Genomic DNA, 24539 nt, shown 5'->3' with positions numbered 1-24539 from the left:
CACAAATTGAAATCTTGCCACTTGTTTGGGACTGTCTGGATGCATGCACACTTTATTTGATCCATTGAGTTTATTCGAGTTTTTTAAGTGTCAGTGAGTGGGAACATGTCCGTGGTTGTAGGACCTGAAGGTGTGCTCAATCTGCCTTCAGCCCTCACTGACAGCCTTTGCACTAGCAGGTAAAATTCACTTCGGAACTGAAAAGAACCTGGCAGATCCGGAGAAAATGAAGTGAACTGTCACTGAGCGCTGCAGGGTAGAGGCCTAATCTGGATTTGGATTCTGATTTTTACCACTGCTGTATCATGGGCTGGGAGGGAAGCTGTTATGTGACTTTTCCAACATGTGCAACGTGTGTGTGTGTATGAAAGAACCGCAGCTCCACATTTGCATATGCAGTTGTTTCAGGATTTACCCCAATACGGACTACTGATGGGAGTAACATTTCTGCTTACACACCAATATCCTTGTTTCTTTTGTAAAAGCTTTTTCCCCCCCTTCCTCCCCCGCTCCCATCCCCCTGTTGTCTTTGTGCCTAGTATTTTTCCACACTTTATTTCCTAAAAGACTAGCAGGTTTGACGATGCATTGTGATTTCTTTTCTACAGGGCTTTATGAAGGAAGCTGGAGGCAGTTCTCATTAGTCTCACTGACATCTTTTATCACTTATCAGAGGAACAAGCAAACGGAGAGCAATTCCTTTGATCATGGCAAAAGTAGAAAGAGTATTAAAAACCCTATGAAGATTCACAAAGTAGAAAGTGGAAAAGACAGTCTGTGGCATGTTTCAAAGTAGTAACATGATTTAAAGTTGCCAGATTTGCTTGTATATATTAAAGAATTGTTAATGATGCTACATCTTACATGCATCCTTAGGTCTTTGGTTTTTTGTTTAGGTTTGTTGTTTTTTTTTAACAGGCAAAGGAGTTCTTAGGTAGAATGGATGGATTAGATCAATTGAAAAATATCTCTAAAAGGTGAGCTGTGTCAGAGAAGAATTCTGTGATTCAATGAAAATTCTTGAAAATAAAAATAAGGTTGTAACAGTAGTACAATGGATTGAAAAAGAAACTTGCTCTCATGGGAGAATGTTAAGAAATCTTAAGAATTCTTTTTCTTTAGGAGCCATTCTGTGGTGAATCAATGCATGTTTGTGAAGACTGCATATAGGAACTGCAATGCTTGCAATTATCCATGTATACCTGACTGCCTAGCTCTGACCTCAGAGTGCTGCTGCTTCTTCATTCTATGGAGAAAATAAGACTTTTTTCAGTAGTTCTGAGTATTGATTCACCCACCATGATATCCTTGTCTTGTGCCTTACATCATTCCCAACAGGGCACGGACAAAGATAAGTGAATCTACCCTCCTACCCACAACTAATGAGCATTAGGTACTCCAGGTCCACTGGTATTTTTCTGTATGGCTGCAGCTCAGTTTTCCACTGATTAAAAATCCCTTCTCAATTTCTATGTGGTGATCAGCTCATGTCTCAAAGCATCAGATTCAAATTGCCCTTGACAACCTGTGACAATACAGAGATCACAACTATTTAGGCTTTTTTTTTTTTCAGCACGGACTCTGTGCCAGCCTTGTCCCTGCAGCGTTTTTTACTACCATAGCTAATTTTTGACTATGTTGAATTTGATTTGGATACAATGCAATGCAATATATTTCTATATCACCTTTTATGCAAGAATCCCAGAGCACTTTCTGATCAAGCTAAAATTAGCTGTGAACTGCATACAAATTCCAAAAAGATTCGTTTAAAAGAAAACCAAAACAACTAAAAAACCCCCACCAACTTGTAAAGAGAAGGTAGAAGCTTATGCACTCAGTTCAAAGTTAAAACAGGCAGATGGGCAAATTCTCTCTTATGAGAAGAGTAAGAGTATGCGGTGTATTGCTTTCTAGCAAGCTTGAGGTGTGATTATCCAAGCAGAGCAATGCACTGCACTAACTCTGCTGGCCAGAATGGATTGTGTGAGTGCTGTGAATGACCTGGAGGTGGCAGGTGAAGCAATACACGGGTGGGTTATCAGATCTCCCTTTATGTACACGTTGTTCTAACGTTTACTGCTGCTGATAAGAAATGGGAAAGCCACACAATTTTTTGTGATACCTGGCCTCAGTCATCCATAAGGAAGACAGTGGGAGAAATAAACAAATAGCTTTGAGGGACGTGACTCATGGATCCAAAATGATACAAATGTTTTTGCAGAGCAAGGGGCTTAGAGATCAAGGAAACCTCAGTTGGTTTCTCAGGATTGAAAAAAGAAGATTGTTGCCAGAAGCTGTCAGGGGGGACACGGTGACATGCTGAGGAAGGAGGATGAGAGCTAATTTTTTTTTTCCTAGACCTGGAGATCTTAATGAAAATCAGACTAGCATATGACCTCTTTCATTGTTGCAAGATTTCCTTTGATCCTTTTCTTTTAAATACATAGAATGTTTCTTTAAGGCAGTAATTTGATCATCACCATTGTGTCTTCATGGAAGAGAAATTGTAGGTTGTGAAGATACATCAAAACAGAAGAGAGATGGTGCCTGAAATAGGTGCTGATGCTCTAGACTAACATGAAGGGAACCGGAGGTTGTTAGTTCAGTGCTCTTACTAATGGTGGTCCTGCATGTTTGGTAACAGCTCTGCTTGTCCTGAAGGTCAGACTGGCAGAATTCCACCTCCATGGCTTTTCCCTGCTGCTTTCTGAGCAGTGAGACAAAGGGTATCAGTGGCAACCTTAGATCATGGCAACTGTGTGACCAGTGCAGATGCTTCAGGGGTACCTTCAACAGGCAGGAAAACCTTAAGCGGCAGTGAAAAAAAGGAAGAGTAAAGCTGCACTGTTAGGAAAGACAGCATTTGAAGTATGGCATGCGTTACAAAGAAGAATGAAAAAATATGTAGAGGAAAGTCAGATTTTTAAATGCAGGGAGACATAAGCTCTTGTAACCATAGCTAGTAGATTAAGCAAGTTGCATCTTCTGCAGAGATGTGCCTTCTAACACCTGATAGTCCAGACTGCAACTGAGCATTTACTACAGGATGCAGCTAAGGTGTACTGCAGGATGGGCAGGGAGCATGTATGTCTGAAAAAAGCTCAGAGGCTGAGCTTTTTAGGTTTCTAAGGCTGTGTGTGCTGTTGTGAAATTAAGAAGTTTACCAAAACAAGAAGGAAAATTGTGGAGAGGGAATGCATTCAGACTACAGTGTTCAGTGAATAAATCTGGCATTAGACTGGGACAGGAGGAGGGAGCAGAGAAATCTCTGGATCCACAAAGTGATGTTGTGAAACAGATGCAAAATAGCAGCTATAAATACATCCAGGGGAATGACTGAACCTCTGGAGTGACACATAATCTGTCCAGCTCTACCACATGGTTCCTCTGACAGTGGTTAGCTGTGTAACTGTGCATTGTCTCAACTTTCCACTTGATGCTTTTTGCTGTGTTTACTGCTCCCTCATCCTCTCTAGTGGGAGCATTGATGGCCAAAATAGGGAAAGCATGCTGAAATTAGATAAAGAATATTCTTCTGCCTTCATGCTCTGCCTCTTACCTTAAGTTTTGGAGGGCTTTGGGGTGGCAGCAGCAAACAAAGGTTGTTTCAGAATGCTCTGCCTCCCAAAAGGAAAATGAATTCCTTTCCTATACAGGAGATTTATATGGCAAATTAGGTCAGTTATCATTAAGCTACTGCACAGCAGGACAAATCATAATTTTAAATACATTTCAAATCTAAGTATGTGTAAAATACATTCTGATGCAGTACAAATCAAGCCTCTTACAGTTGCTATGTGGACCAGTCAGATGAACATGGAGCATAATAATCAAGGAATAAGTTAGTTGTGCTTACTGCTGCTTGTGAAGACTATGTAATTTATACTGTTGTTTATGTTTACTTATAACCAAGTTTCCTCACTGCTATCTTCTTAGGATAAGAAAACTATAACTGCATAAACCAAAACCAGTTTTCTGTGTCAGTCTCTCTGGGGTACTGTTTTTACCATACAGATCTGCATGACCCTTTGTTCTCCAAAGGAGATTAAATGAATGAAAACATATACCCTTATGCAACTGACCAACCATTTGTTTCTTTTCCTAGATTTTTTTTCTCTGTCTTCTTGTTTCACAAAAAGCAAACTTTTTTTCCTGGCTACACCTTTTTGAGTCTCCTTTTTTTGATCATCATAATTTAGTCTCATGGCAGACTTTATAATCTCATGGGCACCAGAGCCCTCTGCCAAGGTTTATGCAGATTTAAAGCCTGGATTAATCTTGCCCAGTATTTATAAAATGTTCTGAACATATGAAGCACTATAAAAGCACCATATATTATTAGTGAGTCCATGAAAGTGCCCCCCCTGAGAACTCAGCACACATTTAAAGTGCTGTTTCTGGAGGTGAGGTGCAGTGACAGAAACAACCAAATCCATGTCTTTTCTTCTGAGATTGTGTGTCTCTTCTTTCTTCCTCTCTCTTATCTTTTTCATTTTTTTTCTTTTCCTTCCATGATTTCTGGAAGAAACTGAATAGCAAGGAGGCAGACACCCCTTCAAAGATTTCACCTCCTGAGACTATTTTTTCAAAGACTTTGGCAAAGTCTTCCTGCTTTTTACTGCCTCTGGACTGCCCAGTTCCCTCATGCTGTTTCTAACAGCTAGCAGATTCTGCAGAAACCTTTTGGAAAAAAAAAAATCTTGATGCAGAGGGAGGCTGCTTTCAAACTCTGGTCTGCAGCTGGCACTCCGTGGGGGGAGAAGCCAGTCTCCAAATCCAGGCCATCCCAGCAACTTGACAAAAATCACGAGCACAACTCAAGGAGCTGCAGGCCTATGCTAGATCTGCTGTGTTTCTCAGGGGCTGCTTCCAAAAACATTTCTACATTTTGCTGCTTAAAGCACAGATAAAGGACATGACTGGGAACTACGGTCCAGGTTTAGTCATCACATCTTCCCCTTCTGTGGTACTAACCAGAGGACAAAGCTCAAAATCAAAACATGCTCATGGATACTGTTTGCAGTATATTTATGCCTGTACATAAATTAACAGATATATTTCATAGTAGTTGGACTCAAAACAGAATCAGGTCTCATTTTCATACTTGGGAGTGCAGCTTTTTAAAATGGAGTCATTGAACTCTCCCCAGCACTATTCAGAAGGCATTATGGGCCCATTTATTTTTACTTCCCTCCCCCCATTATTTGATAGTTCTTTTAAGAGTTGTAAGTTTTACTTGGTTCCTTTTGATCAGAAGGAAAAGGTACTGTAGGAACTGAGACGCTGCAGTGACTCTGGCTTTGAACTCACCAGGTCTAAAAGCCTGCAAGAACATTTTCTCTTTCAGCTTTCCAGCCAGCTCCTAGAGCTGCCTGATAAAGGGCTGTGGTAAATTGTCCTGAAGGACAGCTGGAAAGCAAGGAGCTACAGTCTGAACCCACAATGGAGTTGAGAGATATATATTTAGTTTAATCATATTAAAATTTAAATGTTAGGCTTTAGAGTAGATTTTTTTAAAAAATAAAATTCAAGTCATTAAAAAAAGTTTTCATTTCCATTCCCTTGAGCTGGTGGGGTCCTGAGCTCCTGAAAATGCTGCGGCTCCATCTAGTGGCACTGCAGCCCCTGCCAGGGCATGCGAAGCCTTTAGAACCACTGCTAACCAGGAAAAATAGTGGGATTTAAATCCGTATTTTCAGTAAAATTCTTTACGATCTCCTTTCGGTTATCACAGAATCTTGCACTGTCTGGAATGAAAAATATTTAAATTGTGCTAGTTTGGAGAGATTAGTATATTAAAGTTCATCCAGTGTATTCCTCTGCAGCATTTTTCTGAATAATCACAGACTTACAAATGTAGTCCTATTCCTAATAAAAGAAGCTTGTATGTTTAAATCTATGACACTCTCTCTCTCCGTTTACATATATGTATATAAAACCATGTGGTACTTGTAAAAGTACCTTTGATCCGAATTCCTTAAACACTTGGCAAACATTTATTAAGCATCAAAACATTCAAATTTGTTTGCTCTTTCCCCTCATTGACCATCTGTCCATCCACGCAGCCACTGAGTATGGGGGTTGTGCACATGTTTATACAGACAGTAGAACTTACTCTGCTCTCAACTACATTATAACTTATTTCAGTGTAGCTACTCTCAGCTCTTACTGGTCTGACATGAAAATTTGTGTCTTGTGCATCTATAGATTATATATATATACTCACAAAGCGTGATGAACATATGTTGTAATGTGATCTTAATGTAAATAGATTGGTTCTTTGGGGTTCTCACCTCATCCAGATGGGAATTGACATTCAGTATTTTACACCATTACAACTGTGTTTAGTTTTTCAACACGTCTTTCTCCTGCCTTTGATCTAATAAAAAAATAAACATTCTTGATTTGATTTGCTCAGCTGCTGTCTGAGCCATGAAACCTAGATTTCATCTTGTGTCCTGAACTCGACTCCCATGCTGATTGTACAAATCCGTTGAATTCAATAAATGTATTTAGCCTTATTAAGATTCAGGAAAGCAAATATTATCCTCCAGTGATGCAGCAGATAACAGGAGTTAATAACAAGTATGTGATAAAGATCACAGGATTCCCTGTAAACAAGATGCTGCATTGCACAGAGAGCATCTTGTCTGCATATGTTTCATAAGTAACTAGGCATTCTCATGGGCTTCTTTAGTTATTTTAGAAAGTTGTGTAAACAGTATTATCTACTTAATGCCCCAAATGATATAATAATTGATATGGAAATGGGGAAAAGCTCAATAGATCTCAATGCAACTCTCCATGGACTCTTGGAGATGATCTGCCCAGATTTTATTTAAATTTTTGTCTCACTTGTATGCAGCCTGTGCTTTGTTAGACATGCTAGGCAGATGTTGGTTGGACAGCATTTTTTTTTTTAACCTTTTTTCTGGGGAAAAAGTTAAATGTGAATTTGTACTTGGATTGTTATCTGTTGTAGGTATACTTCAGAGATGTCAACAACAATTGGAAAAGTAAGATCATACTGCAAAGCTCTGATGTATTGCGTGCTGTTGTTGAGAAAAGTGGATAATAACAGATTGCTGACGTACATGGTACTCTGTAGTGGTTGTGTGATTGTTCTTGTTCAGACTACAAGATCACTGGAACGAAATTCCAAAGTTCTAAGAAATTCTTAAAACTGGAAAAAATGTATTTGAAAATATTTTTCTGTTCCATCTTGTGGAAAATGATACTGAAGTCTGGAGGGTTTTTATATATTCTAAAAATCTCTTAGGCAAGACTTTTGCTTTTTAATTTTTGTAAAGTAGTGGTTAAAATATTTGTGCTATTCAACCACTTTATTAGTTCTTCAAATATATTAATCAGTCAGATTAATTAGCTGGGATGCCAGTTGTGCTTCACTATTCCTCCAGGCAGTCAGTGTGGTCTACACACCACTGTGCTAGACTTTGGGGAAAAATCACTTCTCTCACTTTTACCACAATTCCCCCCCCAGCTGTAAAATGGGGAAAAGGATACGTTGGAATATACTGCTAAAATATAAGTAAAATATAGCTTTATAGAACAGGGCAAATATTGGTATTCAAAAGAAATCTGAGATTTGATTAGACTTGATCAAAGTCACTCAGTGGGCCTGTGACACTGCCAAGAGCAGAGCTTGGGTCTCCAGACCTTCAGCTGGAGACTGACTGCAGCCACCTTCCAGGTATGGAGAGTGGTGGATGAAGGTTAACAACGCAAACAGGACAAATGCCAACAACTGCTCGTTTCCATTCATTTCATCAAACTGAAGAAATATTTTGTAAAAAGGACATACTGGGGAGACCAAAAAATGATGAAATGGATTTGTTTATAAAACTGGTTTTAACACTCAAATATTGTACAGCAGCAAAGAGTGGGAGTAAAATGGCTGTGGGGAAGCAGGAACTACGTGCTTAGTTAATTTATGCTGTGCTTTTGCATATGTGGCAGTGCCAGAGTTTCCTTCTTCCAAAATAGTTCCACTGATGCAGTCCTGTTTCCTTTTGCTGGCCTGGCACCTGGAGGGGTGGGATGTGTGCTCTGGGGACAGCACATGAACCCCTTGGAAACTGCACAAGGATTTCAGCCATCGTTTCTCCAGTGGCTTCTCAACAGGAGGTAAGGGAGGGCAACAGATGAGCAAGACAGGTAGATGCGGATGAAAATGGTAGCTATTTCCCTTTTGAACCATTCTCAAAATATTATTCAGAGGAAAACTAAGATGAAGTTGCAGGTGCAGAGCACCCATTCCATTGTTACACATCTTATGAAAAGCCAGGACAATACAGTAACACTACTCTGTTGCTGCAAAGGTAATGGGGAAGATGCTAATCTTGTCTGACTGCCTGCAGGAAATGTGTCTTACCTGGCTACGCATTTTTGACTGTGGAAGATAAAGTCACGTACAGGCAGAGGGAACCTGGTCCTTGCAGGCTGTCCTTACCAGTGGAAGACAGTTGAGTCAGTATGGGAGCAGGAATGCTATCACCTTTTAGTTTAACATGTAACTTCTGAATACTCACTTTGCTGTAAAAATTAAGTAAAAAAGAATATGCAGAAGTTGACTCTTGAAATGTGTGCAAAAGGAAGCAGAATTCTTTTGGCAGGTCCAACCACTCTCTGAGAGTCTACAGCTAAAAAATCGGAACTGGCTGATTGTCTGTGGGACTGGTCAGCCAGCATGGTGCCACTGCAGTACAATGTAATATAATTTTGTAACTTCTGTAGTTTATAAGGGAAGTAACACCTGATTCTAAAATAAGACTGCACTGGTAAAGAAACTATGCAATCCACAATAAGCACACAGATTTGGCAACTCGATACCTCTAAATTCTCTTCTGGTTCAAGATATCCTTGAGAAATGAAATAGGCTTGTATAAATCAAAATTGCTATCCTCATGCACATTTCCAAGTTAAATGCTGGAGTTAACTTATTTGGTCAAGTTTCACAGCTGTTCTCTTCTATGAGTACTGAAAAACTGAATGAGGAAACTTAATGGGGAAGTACTGTGTGAGGACATAGGGGCACAGAGATTAAGTTACTTGTGCTAAATTCAGACCAAGTCCATGGCAGAGCTCTAGGTGAAATCCAGGCTCTGTGGATCCCTTTTTGTTCCATAACCATCCTAGCTTTCTCTTTCCAAGGATTTTCGATGTAATCTCTGCAGAGATTAATAAATCCAAAGGTCTCTGTATTTGTAGGAAGGAAATATATAGATTATTTGCTTGGAGGAGGTTGAATTGCTAGGGAGATTTTAATTTTGCTGTATTCTAATAGTAATGAAATCACAAGCTCCTTTTATGAATATTAGGGTTGACCCTTTGAAGTCAAAGGCTTGACTGGTAGTCTCAATGCAGCACAAAGTGACCTATTCTAGGATCATTTTGCAGGCAAATTCTGCTAGTACATTGTAGGGAAAAACATTCTCAAAAGAGATTTGGCTTACACCAACAAAACTGTGGGGTTTTTCGCACTGTTTATTTTAGTGAATTTTGAATTATGTAAATTTTTCCCTTAGCCCAATTGCACCTCAAAACACGCCAGCAGAAATTGGTGAGCTTTAGATCAGTTAGTCCTTCAGAGATGGAAAGTTATAACATCAGCACAAATAAAGGCTAAGTAAAATCTTACTGATGTGCTGCTTTCCTGGTAATTGTCCTTGCCAGACACATGTACTTATGGACCCTCTAATCTTGTGGTCAGCTGCAAGGTGAGGGTCTGTGGGTGCAGGTAGATACTCATGTGCCACCCCATAGAAACTGAGGAGAATCCAAGAGAGCTGGGATGCTGCACTCAAGGAGGGGAGGGGGAAAAAGGGAGGAAATAATTTTTTTGTATTCTTTTGGTTTTTCATCCCATTCTGTTGTGGAGTTAGGGCAGTGTGAAGGCCATGCTTCCTTTCTACCTGAACTTCAAACTGCCTAGGTGTGATGCAGACCCCAGAAAAGCTTTTTTCTTCACTGCTTTGTTACTGATTCATGCATCCTCTAAGAAGGTGTTAGCTTTGATCCGTTCTAACTGTCCTGCAGTATGCTATGTTGTGGGAAGATTAGTCCTTAAGTCTCTTAATTAATTACTCTTAATTCTATTAAGTCTGGTAAAACTAGAAAAAATAATAATTGTCAAATAACAAGTAATCCATGTATTTTGTGTTTAATGCCTAGCTGTTAATAGCTGCTTAAAATATTAACTTTCCACCCTAGACAGTCCTATTATTCTGGGTTTTTTTCAAGACAGCTTTCTTATAACAATGCACAACAAAGATTTTCAGCTTCAGTGCACTTCCAATTAGCTGAATTTTTCATGTCTCTGGGAGGTAAATTCATACAGTTATTCCTAATTTATAGACAAATGTCATTGTGGTGCAGGTAGTATCTGTAACAGGCATACAGGCCTGAAAGTACTCAGTGGACTATGTTCAGCAGAGAATAATGAGCCATGTTAGATAATGACATGCTAATTACAATATTTATGAGAATTAATTTACCAATTTACCAGATTGTTATAATAAGTGTATGGGACAGACCTTAGAGTTGAGGGAAATTACAGAGGCAGGCAAACAAACAAGAATGTGCCTTCAATGCAGAGTCACAAAACTGTATTAGTTACAAAAGGGAAATGAATTGTATTCCCTCACCTCTGATGGAATGATCATCACTTGTATTTTTTCCTCCTACCAAAGTTGATTGTAAACCTTCCCCCCAGGTCCTCCTGCCCACAGCAGCTGAATTCAGTGGGAACAGGACCAACCCATCATCCTCAGAAATGGCAAGGTGCCATATGACTGGGCCCCAGCTGGAGGAGTAAAAAACTACATTCAGTGTCTGAAGATGCCCCCTTTAGACTGAGTCTACTGAGAAGATCTTTTTCTTCTTGAAAGGAAGTGGTTTCCACATGAACAATTAATGCCTCTGATTCTGCAGATTCTTAAGTGCTTTATTAAAGGTATTTTGTTTTATTCTGACTTTTCACACAAAATAAGCTATGTTCAAAATAACCAAATCATAAATGATTGTTGCAATTTTCCTTCAAAAACCTTAAGGTGCTCCTCAGGTACTCCTGGCATCTGTAGGGTAGCTGTAATATATTCCAACATAGATGTTAATGTCTCTTTTGAACATAGAAGATATTTAACTTTTTTCCTATTAATACAACGTTATGTAAGCCAAACAGGTAATTTCCAGTTCTCACTCTTTCAAAAGTTTGCTCTTTCATTACATCTTTCTTATGTTCACTGTACGTATTCCCGAACTGCGAGTTCTTTCAGGGTAAAAATCCGTATGGGATCTTTCTTCGTCTTCCATTCTTCCAGTTTTTCTTGCAAAGACAGGAAATCCTTGCCAAGTTCATAGGCCAGAGTGATCATTGTTTCTAACAGTGGAATATAATACCTGTGGCTGGTATGCACACAAAGGCGTGACAGAGCTTTTTCTCCATACTCAAAGGCACTTGCTGGGTTTTCCAGGTCCTTGTGGCACACCACGATGGCACAGAGAGTAGGGACAACTGAGACAGGGTTCCCTCTCGTCAGCCTTTCCTGCAGCCCAATGACTTCTAAAAGGATTTCCAAGGCTTTGGTGTACTGGCCACCCCGCAGGCAACCATATGCTTCCTGAAGCTCCGGCCTTGTTAAGAAGTCGATAAATTTTTTTGATCTTCTGATGTATTTCATAGAATATAGGAGTCTCAGGTAGTCCTTGAAGGCTAATTTTCTTTCATTGATTATTTCTTCTGTGAAGTTCCCTGTTAGAGTTTTTTTGGGAAAGGTCACATCTTCCATTTCTTCACTAAATTCCTCCAGCAGATTTCTGTGCAGTTTCTCAAAGTCTGAATAACGCCGTTCAATTACAGACTTGTTGCTGTCAAAACTCCCTGTTTGCAAAATGATGATTTTATACATCTAAACACAATCAAAGAGAAAAAAACAAGCATGAGAAGGGACTATGAAAAGACTTTGTGCTTGTTCAGTCCTCCAGCTGAAATACTCCTGCACCAATTTTCTGTGTGTAATCTCATGTACTCCTATAGCAGTGCTGCTAAATCAGTTACTGTCTGGGATTGTGGTGCATGCTCAGTGTAGACCTGAAAGACTGCAGCCATCAAACTAAAAATTCCCACCTCCTGCCATTCTGTACTTCTGTCATCAGACTTAGGCTTAGCACATAAATAAGGTGTACATAAACAGTGCACTAACAGATCCCATCCTGCAAGGTGCTGGGAAAGCAAACTAGCAGCAGACTGAAGCACATAAAAACACTTACAAAGCATGTCTGTAGCTGAACTTTGTTTATAACAGCCATGGCTGCTGCAATCAATCATCTTCAGTGAACTGAATGGATTTCCCAGACTTAATAATGAATGTAATCTATTTTACATTGGTCATAATATTCAGAAATGTTCTTTGTATAAGACATTCCTAGGGATTTGGGGGTGTTAGTAATGCTGTGAAAGAAGAGGGAGTATTTGGCAATATATCTGGTGTGTGCAGAAATAAGGTGGAGCAACTCCAAATCCTTTTCTCCCCTGTAAATCACTGTCCTGTATTCAAACTTACTTCACACTTAAATAATATAAAAAAGTGACATTTCTACAAGGGCTTTCTATCCAAACCCCTTCACTGGCAGCTAACAGCTGTGCTGCCCCACATTAACAGTACACAAGAGCATGTCTTCCTCAGCTCTTCACTAGCCTCAAAAAGACTGTAATGGATGTGATATTAGGCAAATAGCTGCAAACCAAAATTTTGTGCTGCGTTGTACAAATAATCTCTTCTGGTTCTGATCCAAGCGCAGTGATATTGAGGAAGGGCCAAATCCCTAATGTGTGTAAACCACGGCAGCTCCATGGAGGCCAGTTCAACTGTGTCACCAGACACCAGCTAAGGACACAGACTGTTGACCTTTTGGATGATGACCATGTTGACACTCAACTTCACCTTGTTCCCATTAATTTACACAGGAGCTGGAGGGGTTTTACTCATACCAGTTACTTCCTTTGCTGCTGTTGAAGGGTGCAAACCAGTACTCGCACTATGCCTGTCTGATTCTCTTCCTTGTTTTTCCTTAAAGAGAAAGTCTCTCTTTTAATCTTCATAAATGATCTTTACAGGCACTTCTTGAAAGGTTTCTAAATTTCAGCTGACTTCTCTGATCTCTTTTCATTTGTAAGCACTGTGACATTTTCCTATGCTTTGTCCTGCTCCCTGCTGAAAAGTGTATATATGCCTGATGCATTCTAAAACAATCATAAGAGCAATTTTTTTAAGCTATCATTTTATCAAGGGCAGCTAAGTGAATAATTTACAAGTACTTGCTTTTTTTATTTGCGGAGTGTGCATGAAAAAGGTAAGAAGTAGCATTTAATTAAACTGTCATTCAAATTGGCTCAATTTTGTTGTAACGTAAATCTTTTTGCCTAGGCACATAACTTATGACTAAGTTTAACTGCACATATGATGAATGATTCTCTTGCTCTCATACAGTTACACAAAACCAATTTTTAACTATTCAGCAAGCTGGATACTCAGGAGTGTACGCAAGAAAAGCAGCAACGAAGTAGGTGTGTACAGCATGCAACAAGATCTGAGGACAGTCTCTAAAACATTTACCTGCTTCAAATTCTACCAAACTGGATCACCCAGAATCAGCAATGCTGATTCTCAGCATTTTTCATCTACAGATCTCATAGACAGTAGCAAACAAGGAAATCATTCCTATCTGAATGTCACAGGCGTACTAAAAGGGACTCGCTCTAGATCAGTCCTTCTGAAGGCCAGGAGCAGAAACAGAAATAAAAACTAAGTGTCAGTACTGTGAATAAAGATTAAAAAATCCAACCTACTTCATTTTTCCCACTGCTCATACTCATATTTCATCTTAAAAATATGACAAATATGCCACCTAAGGGAGCTCTAAGTAGGGAAGGGGAACGATCCCAAGTGATCTGGCTGGAGGATGTCCTAGACTTTGTCAACATCAAAGAATTCTGCACTTGTGCTAAGAGAAATCTCTGATGTGGAAATTATACAAATGCACTGCAGCTGCTACAGCCAGCTAGCTCAGTGGAAGTGTAAATACACAGATATTTTTATATTTGTGTGAATTTCCTTAATGTTGACAAAACTCTGTGTTTTAAGGATTCTCAAGATACTAATTTATTTGATAACACTTTTCCACTGCAGCAGATTTTGTGAACTGACTGTCAGAGGGTTTTTTTAGAGGCAGATTCCACCAGCCAGGCCCATACAATCAGTGAGAAGAAGGTTCTACTCAGTGTGATCGTGGCTTGCAAAACTTGGCCTTTGGTAAGGCTTTCATGTAGCGAGGCCTGCTGTGTGCTGTGCAGACCCCTGTAGAGTGAATAAAAATTAATGATCTTCTTACATATTCATTTCTTAGCTTACCACATATTTAGATAAGTGGTGCTCTACAATTCTGGTTGATGGGATTTCAAAAAGGAGTTTGATTTGTTTGCACTGGCGTTTTTCATTCCTCCAATATTCCTGAAGCTCCTTAGTGGTCATCGAAGAGTTGGGACTTAGGGTTGCACTGGAATCTAAAACCAATATATTTAGTATTTCAGGTTATATTCTTTCGACTTGGAAAGAAAACTCTTATGCATTTGTTTTGAAAGGACAGCCTACATTTTCTGTTGCTGTAACAGCAAGACCTAAAGACTGATAAAATAAATGATTTCACTGCTAATAAAGACAGGAGCAGATGCTCTGGGGAAAGCTATTAGGGTCTGAAATTTTGAAAGACAACGTATCATCTGTAGAATACAAAACTGTAGAGAAAACACTGCCAAGAAATACTGTATATCAAGGTTGTAACCTAGGGCACAATCTGAGCAGGAGATTTGCTTCAACATCCCAGAAATAGCCCTAAGAAACACTGAGTCTTTTGAGTCAGATGTTTCTCCAGGCTTCTTTGTTGCTAATGGAGGAGATAATACAATGCAGCTGCAAATTCAGACATATATTCAAAAACTGACCCTATTCAAATATGGGGTTTGTGCAGTAATAGGAGAAAGCTGAGAAAACATGAATATCCTAACCTCAAAGTTGGATAACCAGCTCAACTGAAGGAAGAATTCTCACATCCTCTCTTCTTTTTGTAGCTGAACTGATGGCACAGTTCAGCTACAAATATTTTATATACCTCCCTCCTTTCCCCTCTCTCTCTTCCCACAGTCTCTCTCTCTCTCTCTCACACACACACACACACACACACACATGCATATGTAAAAACACAGGACAGCTGGTTAAAGAGTTTGCTTACAGGAGAATTTTGAGCATTTCAAAAAGGCGATTTCTCTGTCTTTGAAATCTACTGACAATAGATTTCATCAGGTGGCATTTAGGCTAGCTAGCAAAGTGGATAAAAGAAATGGAATATTTGTATCTCAGTGGGCACACCAGTCCCAGTTTCTAATCAAGGATATCTTTGTCAAGGCAGTCAGCTGAAGTCAGTCTGCAGTGTATTTAACATTCTGCTAATGGAGGTGAATGAGCACAAATGAAGGGGAAGAGAACAGCTTGATGCAGAAATAGACTTGTAAAGGCACCACAGTACTCTTTCAGTGGCCCCACTTTTACATGTTCTTAATCATTTGACCATACAGTTTCAATTATCAAGGCCTTGGGGGTTTGGCTCAATCCCTACAAAGCATCTATTTCCTAGGAGAGGTGGTTTTTATGACATCCTTCCAGGCTTAAAATCTTGATGAGATTATGTATATTTTGGGTTATACATAGCATTTTATTTAATAACAGATGACAGCAATCTTAGGCATAGTAAATGTTCAGTGCTGGCTCTTTAAAGGCATGTGAGAACTGCCTGCTTGAGATTAGCTTCAAGTTGGTGTCCTTGCTGATACTGCCAAGAAGTTCAGATTTTGTGATGCACAGAAAGTGCATTCCCAAGACAGGCCATCTGATGACCACTGCTTTCATTGCTGGTGTGTAAATTAAATCTGTGATACATTTTCGGCAGGAGGTATTTGAAAGGAAAACTCAGTGTGTGTATATACAGACCAGGATGAGCATCAGTTTCACTATTGCTACATTATTACTACAAGTGTAATCAAGGCTTATTTTCAGTGGAGTATGGCAGTACAGGTTTGAACTACTGCTGCAATAAATAAGCAAAGTTTTTGATACAAGAGCATAAACAGCTAGAAGAAACAAAATTAAAGGATAGCATCAACCTTGTGTGTCATCTTTTTCTGGGTTTTCTTTTCTCACTTGACATGAAATTTCAGCTTTGGGTTGATTTTCTTCTTCATCAGATGGATTTGTGGTAGAAGATGTAGTAATTCTGCTTACAGCTTCCAACAGTTCCCTTTCTGCTGTGCAGTGTGAGTCTTGGTCCATTTCTTGATGTCACTGAAAGATTACAAACCTCATGACATTTCTTAGTACCACACCTTTAGGGGATCCAGTTTGGTAATCTTATTACTTACTCATTGTTCTCTGTGAACTTGTATCAGTGCAACTTTATAAAAACAAAAGTAGTAAATAGAAATATCTACATAGTGCAGAACCATCCCTATTACTGTTACCACTGAAAGTGTCTGGACGTTCTTCTGGTAGCTTAAAATCAAACAAAAAAACCCATAAGAAGTTATGTTGAATAAGATTAGATGGGGAACTCAGTTCTTACCTATGAGAATTTTGTCATGAACTTCGGTGTTGGCAGATTTCTTCCTCCTTGTATTTTGCCCTCAAGCTTGCAAGTATGAGTTCAGATGAACTAAAATCTTGGAGATAATTAGTATAAGCAGCAGCCTGGTTCTCTTACACTGCTAAAATTTACTGTTCTCAAGACTTAAAAACTTGTTGTCTGTTCTTAATCACAACCTGTAGGGCAAAATAGGGTGATATCTAAAGCAGTATAAAGTTTTTATCATATTTCACAGCTTTAGGTTCCCTCCAAAGACTTGTCTCTGTAACTGTGAAAAAAGAACAACTGAATTTGACAATGGTTTGGTGGAAGGAGATCTGAATTTTCTAATTATTATACAGAAGTATTCTCCTTTTACTTGTGCTTTTACCCTACATACTGTGCTGTATTAGAGCTGTTCTGCTAGGACCACTATTTCACCATGTACTAATAAAATGCTTAACACAATATACTCCTACTCCACAGACTCCACAGGTTGGCCATTCTGCTGCTTAAACATATCAAAATTTAGGGATTTTGTTTGTTTGTTTGTTAAACAAACAAACCCTGCCTGTTACACCATTGTGTTATATGAGCAGTTGAAGAAGTTCTAAGAACATCCTAAAACCTTTGCCAAGGTGCTGTATTCCCTCAGCATGAGCGAAGTGTTGCTCACAGTTCAGCCAACAAGTGAAAATCAAGTAACAGAACAATATAGTTTTACAAGAAACCCTGCTAAAATAATGCCCAAGCAGTGGTTATTAAGTGATGGGAGGGTTTAGGACAGGGTTGTTGCTACATATAATTTTGCCTCCACTTGTCTACCACACACTTATGCAATGCTGGATACAGAGGTGAGGAAACTCCTTCAGCAGACTTACTGATTTCTGGGCAAGCTGCAAGGCTATAAAAAGAAAAGAAATTACTTTCCCCACTGGAAATAATGGAAGTGCAAACACTTTCCTCTAACAGAAACCTTTCCTTTGGCTGGCTTGCACAAGCAGGTACACAAATGTTGTCATCCTCCTTAAGGAAAGCATCATGGAAGCCCTTATTCTCGGAGTGAAAGTTCTTACTGTTCTTCAGTCCTCCTTATGATCTGCTTTTTTAATATGAAGAATAGCCACTTACTTATTGTTTAACTGGTCAGTCTTTTGAAAATCAGACCAGTTTATCCCAAGAGAATATATAGTAGATTAAATGAGGAATCTGAAAATGGCCAAACAAATTTAAATGACAGCTTTTTTTCTTGGTTATAAGTTGGGATAACTTTTTGAGAAAAATAGTATTTACGTTGAAAAAAATTTTTTTTTATATTTATAGCTTTATATACGTAAATATATATATGAGTATACATGTGTATTATATACATATACACATACATATATATATATATTAATGCTACTTTAAAACATGGTTTACCAGAGATACATAACACACTTGTAAACAGAAGAATGCAGAAGTGGATGTTATGACACACAAGTCTTCTGCCTTGAATATATGTACCTTGAATACTAACTGCACTTCATGCAAACAGTTTCATTTTCACAGCTAAAACTCATCGCAAGCTCTTTTAACTAAGCTACTACTTATTTTTCCATATTAAAAAAAAAAAAAAAAATCCAAAACAACACAACCCCCCTGCAACAAATTACACGGTTTTATCTTGAGCAGACACGCATCCTGTTCCGTTTCAGGGTGAGTGCTGCTCCAGCTCCTTCACAGGGTTTTAAGTAGCCCTAGACCCCGAAGCGCCCAGAGCACCCACCTGGAAATCGCCGAGTTCTTTTAGTCGTGGCACATGTGAGCTCTGTGCGAGGCCACAGAGCAGAGCCCGCCCCGCGTGTCCGAAACGCAGAGAAAGATGTCCGTGCTTTCACCTAGCGGGCACATTCTGTGTCTTACAAAAAGGAAGGAAGAAGCCTCGGTTAAATCAGACTTCCCCGTCCCATTGGCTCGGTGCTGCCCGATTGCGCATGAACCCTCCTGAGCCTCCCGCAGCCCCGGGGCCGCCCGCGGCCCGGCCCGGCCCCGCTGCGGGCTCCGGCACCCAGCGCCAGCATCATCCCCCGGCACCCAGCGTTAGCATCATCCCCCGGCACCCAGCGCCAGCATCATCCCCCGGCACCCAGCGTTAGCATCCCCCGGCACCCAGCGTTAGCATCCCCCGGCACCCAGCGCTAGCATCATCCCCCGGCACCCAGCGTTAGCATCATCCCCCGGCACCCAGCGCCAGCATCATCCCCCGGCACCCAGCGTTAGCATCCCCCGGCACCCAGCGTTAGCATCCCCCGGCACCCAGCGCTAGCATCATCCCCCGGCACCCAGCGTTAGCATCCCCCGGCACCCAGCGTTAGCATCCCCCGGCACCCAGCGCTAGCATCATCCCCCGGCACCCAGCGCCAGCATCATCCCCCGGCACCCAGCGCCAGCATCATCCCCCGGCACCCAGCTCTAGCATCATTCCCCGGCACCCAGCGCCAGCATCATCCCCCGGCACCCAGCGCTAGCATCATCCCCCGGCACCCAGCGCTAGCGGCCCCTGGGCGCGGGAGGGACTTCCATGCAGTCAACACAATCCAGGCAAACTTCTCTGCATGGGTTTCTGAAGCAAGAAAAAACACTCTCAGCAAAATGGAGATTAGGGGGGGAAAAGCCAAATACGTAAAATGTACTTATGTGGAAAAATAATGCCCCTTGGGACGTCTTTAAAATACAGGCTTAACATCCAGTTCAGGAAAGAAAATGCAGATGGCATCACAACAAACAGCCTTGTTCTGTGTAAACTTGTGCTTCTGACAGAAATCCTGATTCTGCACAGTGCAGAATGTGATTAATTTCAAATATCTGCTCAATTAAAATTCAAATAGGAGCATTATTATATCTGACATGATTACTAAACTTGAGATGGGCTTACAAGTGTGCCTAAAATTAATCCTACATGTGCTTAAATTCATTGTTGAACTGAGGACAAAATGAAGAAGAATGTGGTATTAATCCACATGTCCTTTGGCCCAGATGCTTCTTTTTTTGGAGTTCACTTCAGTTTGGAAATTTGCTTTAAACCATCAGGATAGCTATTTCTGGGGTAAATAATATGGACACTATCTTTTTTTAGTAATGTAAGTTTCCCCTTTGCCAAAGTTCAGTCACTGAAAAACCAAGCAATTTTAATGCAGCACAAATGTGGGAGGCAAACATCCAAAGGACCACATGGATCCTGCCCCACACATTCCTTTAGACCAAACAATTTAAAATAATGTAAAACCAGGACCATAAACTGGTAATGCTTCTCTTCTGCTTTATTTGCAACATAAAACAATGCCAACTTTAACTTGGACTTGGTCTAAATGTAGGAGTTTTGCTGAAATAGCTGTCAGAATGATGAAAAATCCCTTGCATGCAGCTACAGCCACATTGGCAAAAGCCCTGGAGAAGATGCTTTTATACTGGCAGAGTCCTTCGGCCACTTTAGAATATTCCATGAGGAAAGCGATTTAAGTTACACCCGAAAAGAAATCTGTGCTTGCCAATTCAGCTCTAAGGTGTAGCTATACCAGCCAACTCTTTTAAGTGTAGACAAGGCATGGGTTTCTGGCACTACTCTCATTCCTTTAAAGTTAGATTTATGGGTTTGGTTACAATTGTGAGCAACAACCAAGGGGGATTTCAGTGTATTTCACTCATGCTGACAGTTTATGGATGTATCTCAACTTTGAATTCTGAATCAGTTAATTTATGTGGTGCCAAAAAGCAATGAATTATTTTGTGATGCTTAGTGCTATTGTTCTGCTCTAGATAAAGCTAAAAGGAAAGAAAAAAGTACATTTATCAGTATATTAAGTGTGACCTCTACTTTCAATTATTTCAGAATAAGTAAGTTCTAGTACAATTAACCTGGATGATTAAAAGAAATGAAATGTGTTATTATATTTACAAATCAAGGGTGTTCCACAAGAATTCTGCTGTAGAGTCAGCTATTATGGTCACAATTGATTCCTGAGGGTGTTCCTCATGCTCAGGAGCTGTGACATCCATAGCAGGTTTAGCAGGCTGCTACTCCACATCCTGCTCCCAGGAGCTCAGGTTTGGTTCAAACAGTGCCTTGCCCTTCACTGGGACCTAGTTAGTCTGGCAGCATTTTACTTTTCTAAGTGTCTACTTGATTAGCACATGCAAAACCCACTGCAGTACACAGTGTTGTTTGCTGGAAGAATGCATAACTAATATCTTTCTTTTTGTATTCTCAGCTACACTTCCAACAGCCAAATATTATGTAAAGGTTAAGCAGTAGAAAAGAAAATTTTCACAATGGCAGCAAAGCATTCTGAGAGATGGGCAAGTGCATTTACACCACCAATTTACCTTAATACTCATAAAACTGTGGTAAATTTTAATGGAAAAACATTTTCTGTCGTTGTCAGGGATGGAAAAGGGATCCTGATGCAGTGGCTTATTCACAGTTTGTATTCTGTGAAAGCACTGACTTTGTCAGACATAAAGGGCACGGTGTTAAAATGCACCTACCAAGGGATACGGGAAAAGTGTGCTCTGCAATAATGTAGGAGTGAGGCAAGGTTAAAATCATAACAGTGCAGTGAATAAAAGGTGGCTGACATATGAGTTATATCCTCCATACCCATTTAAGATTAAATTACTCATTTTAAGAAGAACAGCCTGAAAGTTTATGGCCAAAACTTGGTGACCAGCCAAGAGATGAGCCAGCATTGTGATGCCATGTAAAGGATGCCTGCCACTATTGAAAGACTGTGTGCTTTTGACAGTTAAAGAACCAAAAAGGACTGCTGCCACTGTGTCAAACATTCTGCTTTGATTTATACCCCAATCTGGGCAGTTCCCATTTTCCCAATCAGACAGATTACACAAACCCTGACATACAATATTTAACCATAGACTACAAAGCTGGTATCAGCTGGAAAACTTGGGAGCTAAACCAATGTCATGTATGAACTGCAGTTTTCTGGCTGGTTTTATTTGCATTTTATCATAGGCAGAGTAAGGTCTTATTCTTGTTAAGGAATGTGGCTGTAATATCCCTATTACAAAATACTCTTCCGCTTCTGTCCTTAGAAGTGCAGCTTCAGGCAACCTTGTAGTCTGCGCTACTTTTCCATCTCAAGCCCCAAACTATTTAGCTAAACAGTATTTAAATAATTCATTAGAACAGTAGATAATGACAAAACCCTAAACAAACAAGGGGGCAGAAATACCTGACATATTTATCCAAGTCCCTTTTTATCATATAACTAATATTTAGAAAGTGTGGTCGTACTGTCTTTGATGCTTCTGCAAGCACCTTCCCTCTCTATTTTTTTCTAATGCAGCTGGATAAATACCAGCCGTTTCCATGTTTGAATTAGCAGAAAAAAAAAAATCATCTGTTTTGATGAATATTCTGCACTTTGGGGGTAATGCTGTGATAAATGAATACCATACTCCTATCCTGGCACAGCACAAAATTCTGTTCCATGCTATGCTATAATAATGTAATTGTACAGTGTTGTGTCATTTGAAAGTGAAATTTGTTTATCATACTTCATTATTACAAAACATGTCTCTCTTAGCAAGAGTGTGGTTTAAAGAAATCATTCGCTGTTTAATGGCAAATGTCTTGTGCTGGTGTTACTGACAGGGTTTTCAACATAAAAGAGATGTAACAGGCCCATTTTACACTGCCAAAGTCCTGTTATCACTTTACAACTCCTTTATACTTCTAAAGGAGTATGAAGGAGCTTTAGAGTAAACACCAGTCCTGGCCTGCCTTTCATCTGTGGTCTGTCAGTGACACGGAGCTGTGTGCAAGCCCAGTGGGTCAATGGGATATTAACTTGGGTTAAATGTCACAAGCACTGTTCTGTCTGCAGAATGACAGGCTTTGTAAATGGGCCATGTTGGCCCCTTTTCCAATGAATTCATAGAGGATTAAGTGCATAATTACATGGAATACAGAATATTTTTAAATATTTTGTTGTGAGTTATTAGGAACACTACATGTAGTCATTCCTATCAAGTAGTTTGATATTTTATGCTCACAATGTGTCTGTACCCTTTTCTTCTCACATATAATTATGGTGTACTTTGGCTAATACTTACAGTCATGCTCCACATGTGATTTATTTATACCCAAAATGTAAATATAATGAAATTTGGGATAACAGGATTTATAGCAGACACGTTAATGCAGCTTGCAGCAGCATAAAAGGCAGCTCTACAAGCGGAGGCTGCAGCAGCTGTGTATAGATAGCCACCTTGAGGATCAGCAGAGCATGACTTGGGGCTACTGTATGCTCTTCTGCAAAAGGAGGAAGGCATAAATCTTAGTATATTACTTAGTATAGTGTATTTTTCAATGCTATTTATTGTTTAAAAATTAAATGAGACTTTGAAATGCAATTTTGCTTTTAAGGGACTAGGTGGCATGATTAGTGTGAGCATTCATCCCATAGTGGATGGAATCTCATTGTTTACTCAGGGGTTTCTTGGAAACTCCTGCTGGTGTCTGTGTCCTTTCCGTCTTGAACATACCCACACAAATAAAAACCCTGCCTTCTCATCTTCCTAGCAAAAGCCTTGGTAGTGACTCACATTGCTTCAGAGCTTAGAAATGGGCACTCAACCCCTGATTTGGGGCTGCATTGGATCTGCTTACTGACTGTCTCTGGATTCCAGAGAGCTGTAGGGAACAGGATTTACTGGAACAGCCTTTACTTTAGCTAATGTTGAACTGCACATCTTACTAAATTACATAAAAACATATATTAAAGGAATGCTACAGATGCTAAGAAACCAGGAAAGTGTTTATTTATGTGCCAATATTACTGTAACCTCCTGAGGTACAGGATCAAATGTTGTATCCTTAAAAGATGCTTCTTTGTAGGAAGTCCATCTCTAAAAGTGCAAAACTTTAGAAATATTTTAAAAATGAAATTTAAAGCACCAGTTTAGAATACTACATGAATAAAAAGAAATCTTCTCTAAACTAAATGTTGTTTTTTTGGAAATACTGCATGCATGAATAGAGTCTTTAAACATAACTGTCCTGTTGAGCAATTCCCTTCTATTCCAGAGTTCATTCTCTCATTCATAATTTAAGCAGAGCTCACTATCTATAAACAACAGTGATGCTAAGTGGATAAAATAGCGCAGCATTCAGATGACAGGCACAAACAAAAGTAGGTCGGTTTAAGAGGAGCTACACTTGGCTTTTATTAAATGAAATATTCAGTAGCATTTCTTCAATTTCTTGTGAGTGAAAATATTTCCGAAGTGGGTATTGAATCCAGACCGAAGTCTGACATTGGCGAACAGGCTCTGGGAACTCTGCGGAACTGCCCCGAGCTCACCACGCGGAAAGGTCAGGGCTGTGCAGGGGAAACCGCCCCTTGTGCACCGGCACGGCTGAAATCGCTCCGGCGCTCCTCCCGAGCCCACACGGAGGGCCTGTTATTAATTCTGCAATTAATTCTTCCCGGGGAGCATCATGACTGCACCGGGACGTCTCTGCCACCTCCCGAGGAACCTCTCTGCGCGCGCCGGGGACAACCACCAGCGACTCCGGCTCAGGACACAGCGCTGGACGCGGGCGTGTCCCTTCCCAGAGCGGGCTGGAGCGGGGCGGCCTCGGGCAGCGCACCCCGCAGGCTCCAGAGCCCTCAGGGAGCCAAGCGCCCGCGCAGGGCCGGGACCGGGGCGTGGCAGCGGCACCGACCCCGCGGCGCAGTGCCCGCCCACCGCTGGGGGCACGCGCACGTCATCCAATCAGCGCCTCCGGAGCGCCAGAAGTCCCGCCCCCTCGCTCTGCGCGACCAATCAGCGCTCTCTAGGGGGCG

General features: G+C 40.4%; 1 protein-coding gene across 4 annotated transcripts; it reads right to left on the bottom strand.

Annotated features, from left to right (window-relative positions):
- Positions 1–10945: 10945 nt before the first annotated feature.
- On the bottom strand, positions 10946–19450 carry SNX20 (sorting nexin 20). 4 transcript variants are annotated; one of them, XM_048317015.1, is made up of 5 exons: positions 19365–19450; positions 18458–18589; positions 16235–16412; positions 14430–14581; positions 10946–11927 (listed from the first exon to the last, which is right to left on the bottom strand). In XM_048317015.1, the coding sequence occupies exons 3-5, from the start codon at positions 16398–16400 to the stop codon at positions 11259–11261; spliced, it is 987 nt and encodes a 328-aa protein (XP_048172972.1). In that variant the 5' UTR covers positions 16401–16412; positions 18458–18589; positions 19365–19450; the 3' UTR covers positions 10946–11258. The 4 variants fall into 4 exon arrangements, with proteins under 4 accessions (XP_048172972.1, XP_048172971.1, XP_048172970.1 ...); XM_048317014.1 differs by lacking the exon at positions 19365–19450 and adding an exon at positions 19216–19351; XM_048317013.1 differs by lacking the exon at positions 19365–19450 and adding an exon at positions 16690–16886 and having other exon boundaries at positions 18458–19052.
- Between the last annotated feature and the right edge of the window lie 5089 nt (positions 19451–24539).

This window comes from Corvus hawaiiensis, chromosome 12 (assembly GCF_020740725.1).
Source record: "Corvus hawaiiensis isolate bCorHaw1 chromosome 12, bCorHaw1.pri.cur, whole genome shotgun sequence".
Classification (NCBI taxonomy): Eukaryota; Metazoa; Chordata; class Aves; order Passeriformes; family Corvidae; genus Corvus; species Corvus hawaiiensis.
The sequence above is the reverse complement of the archived record's forward strand: the minus strand, read 5'-3'. Positions and strand labels throughout refer to the sequence as shown.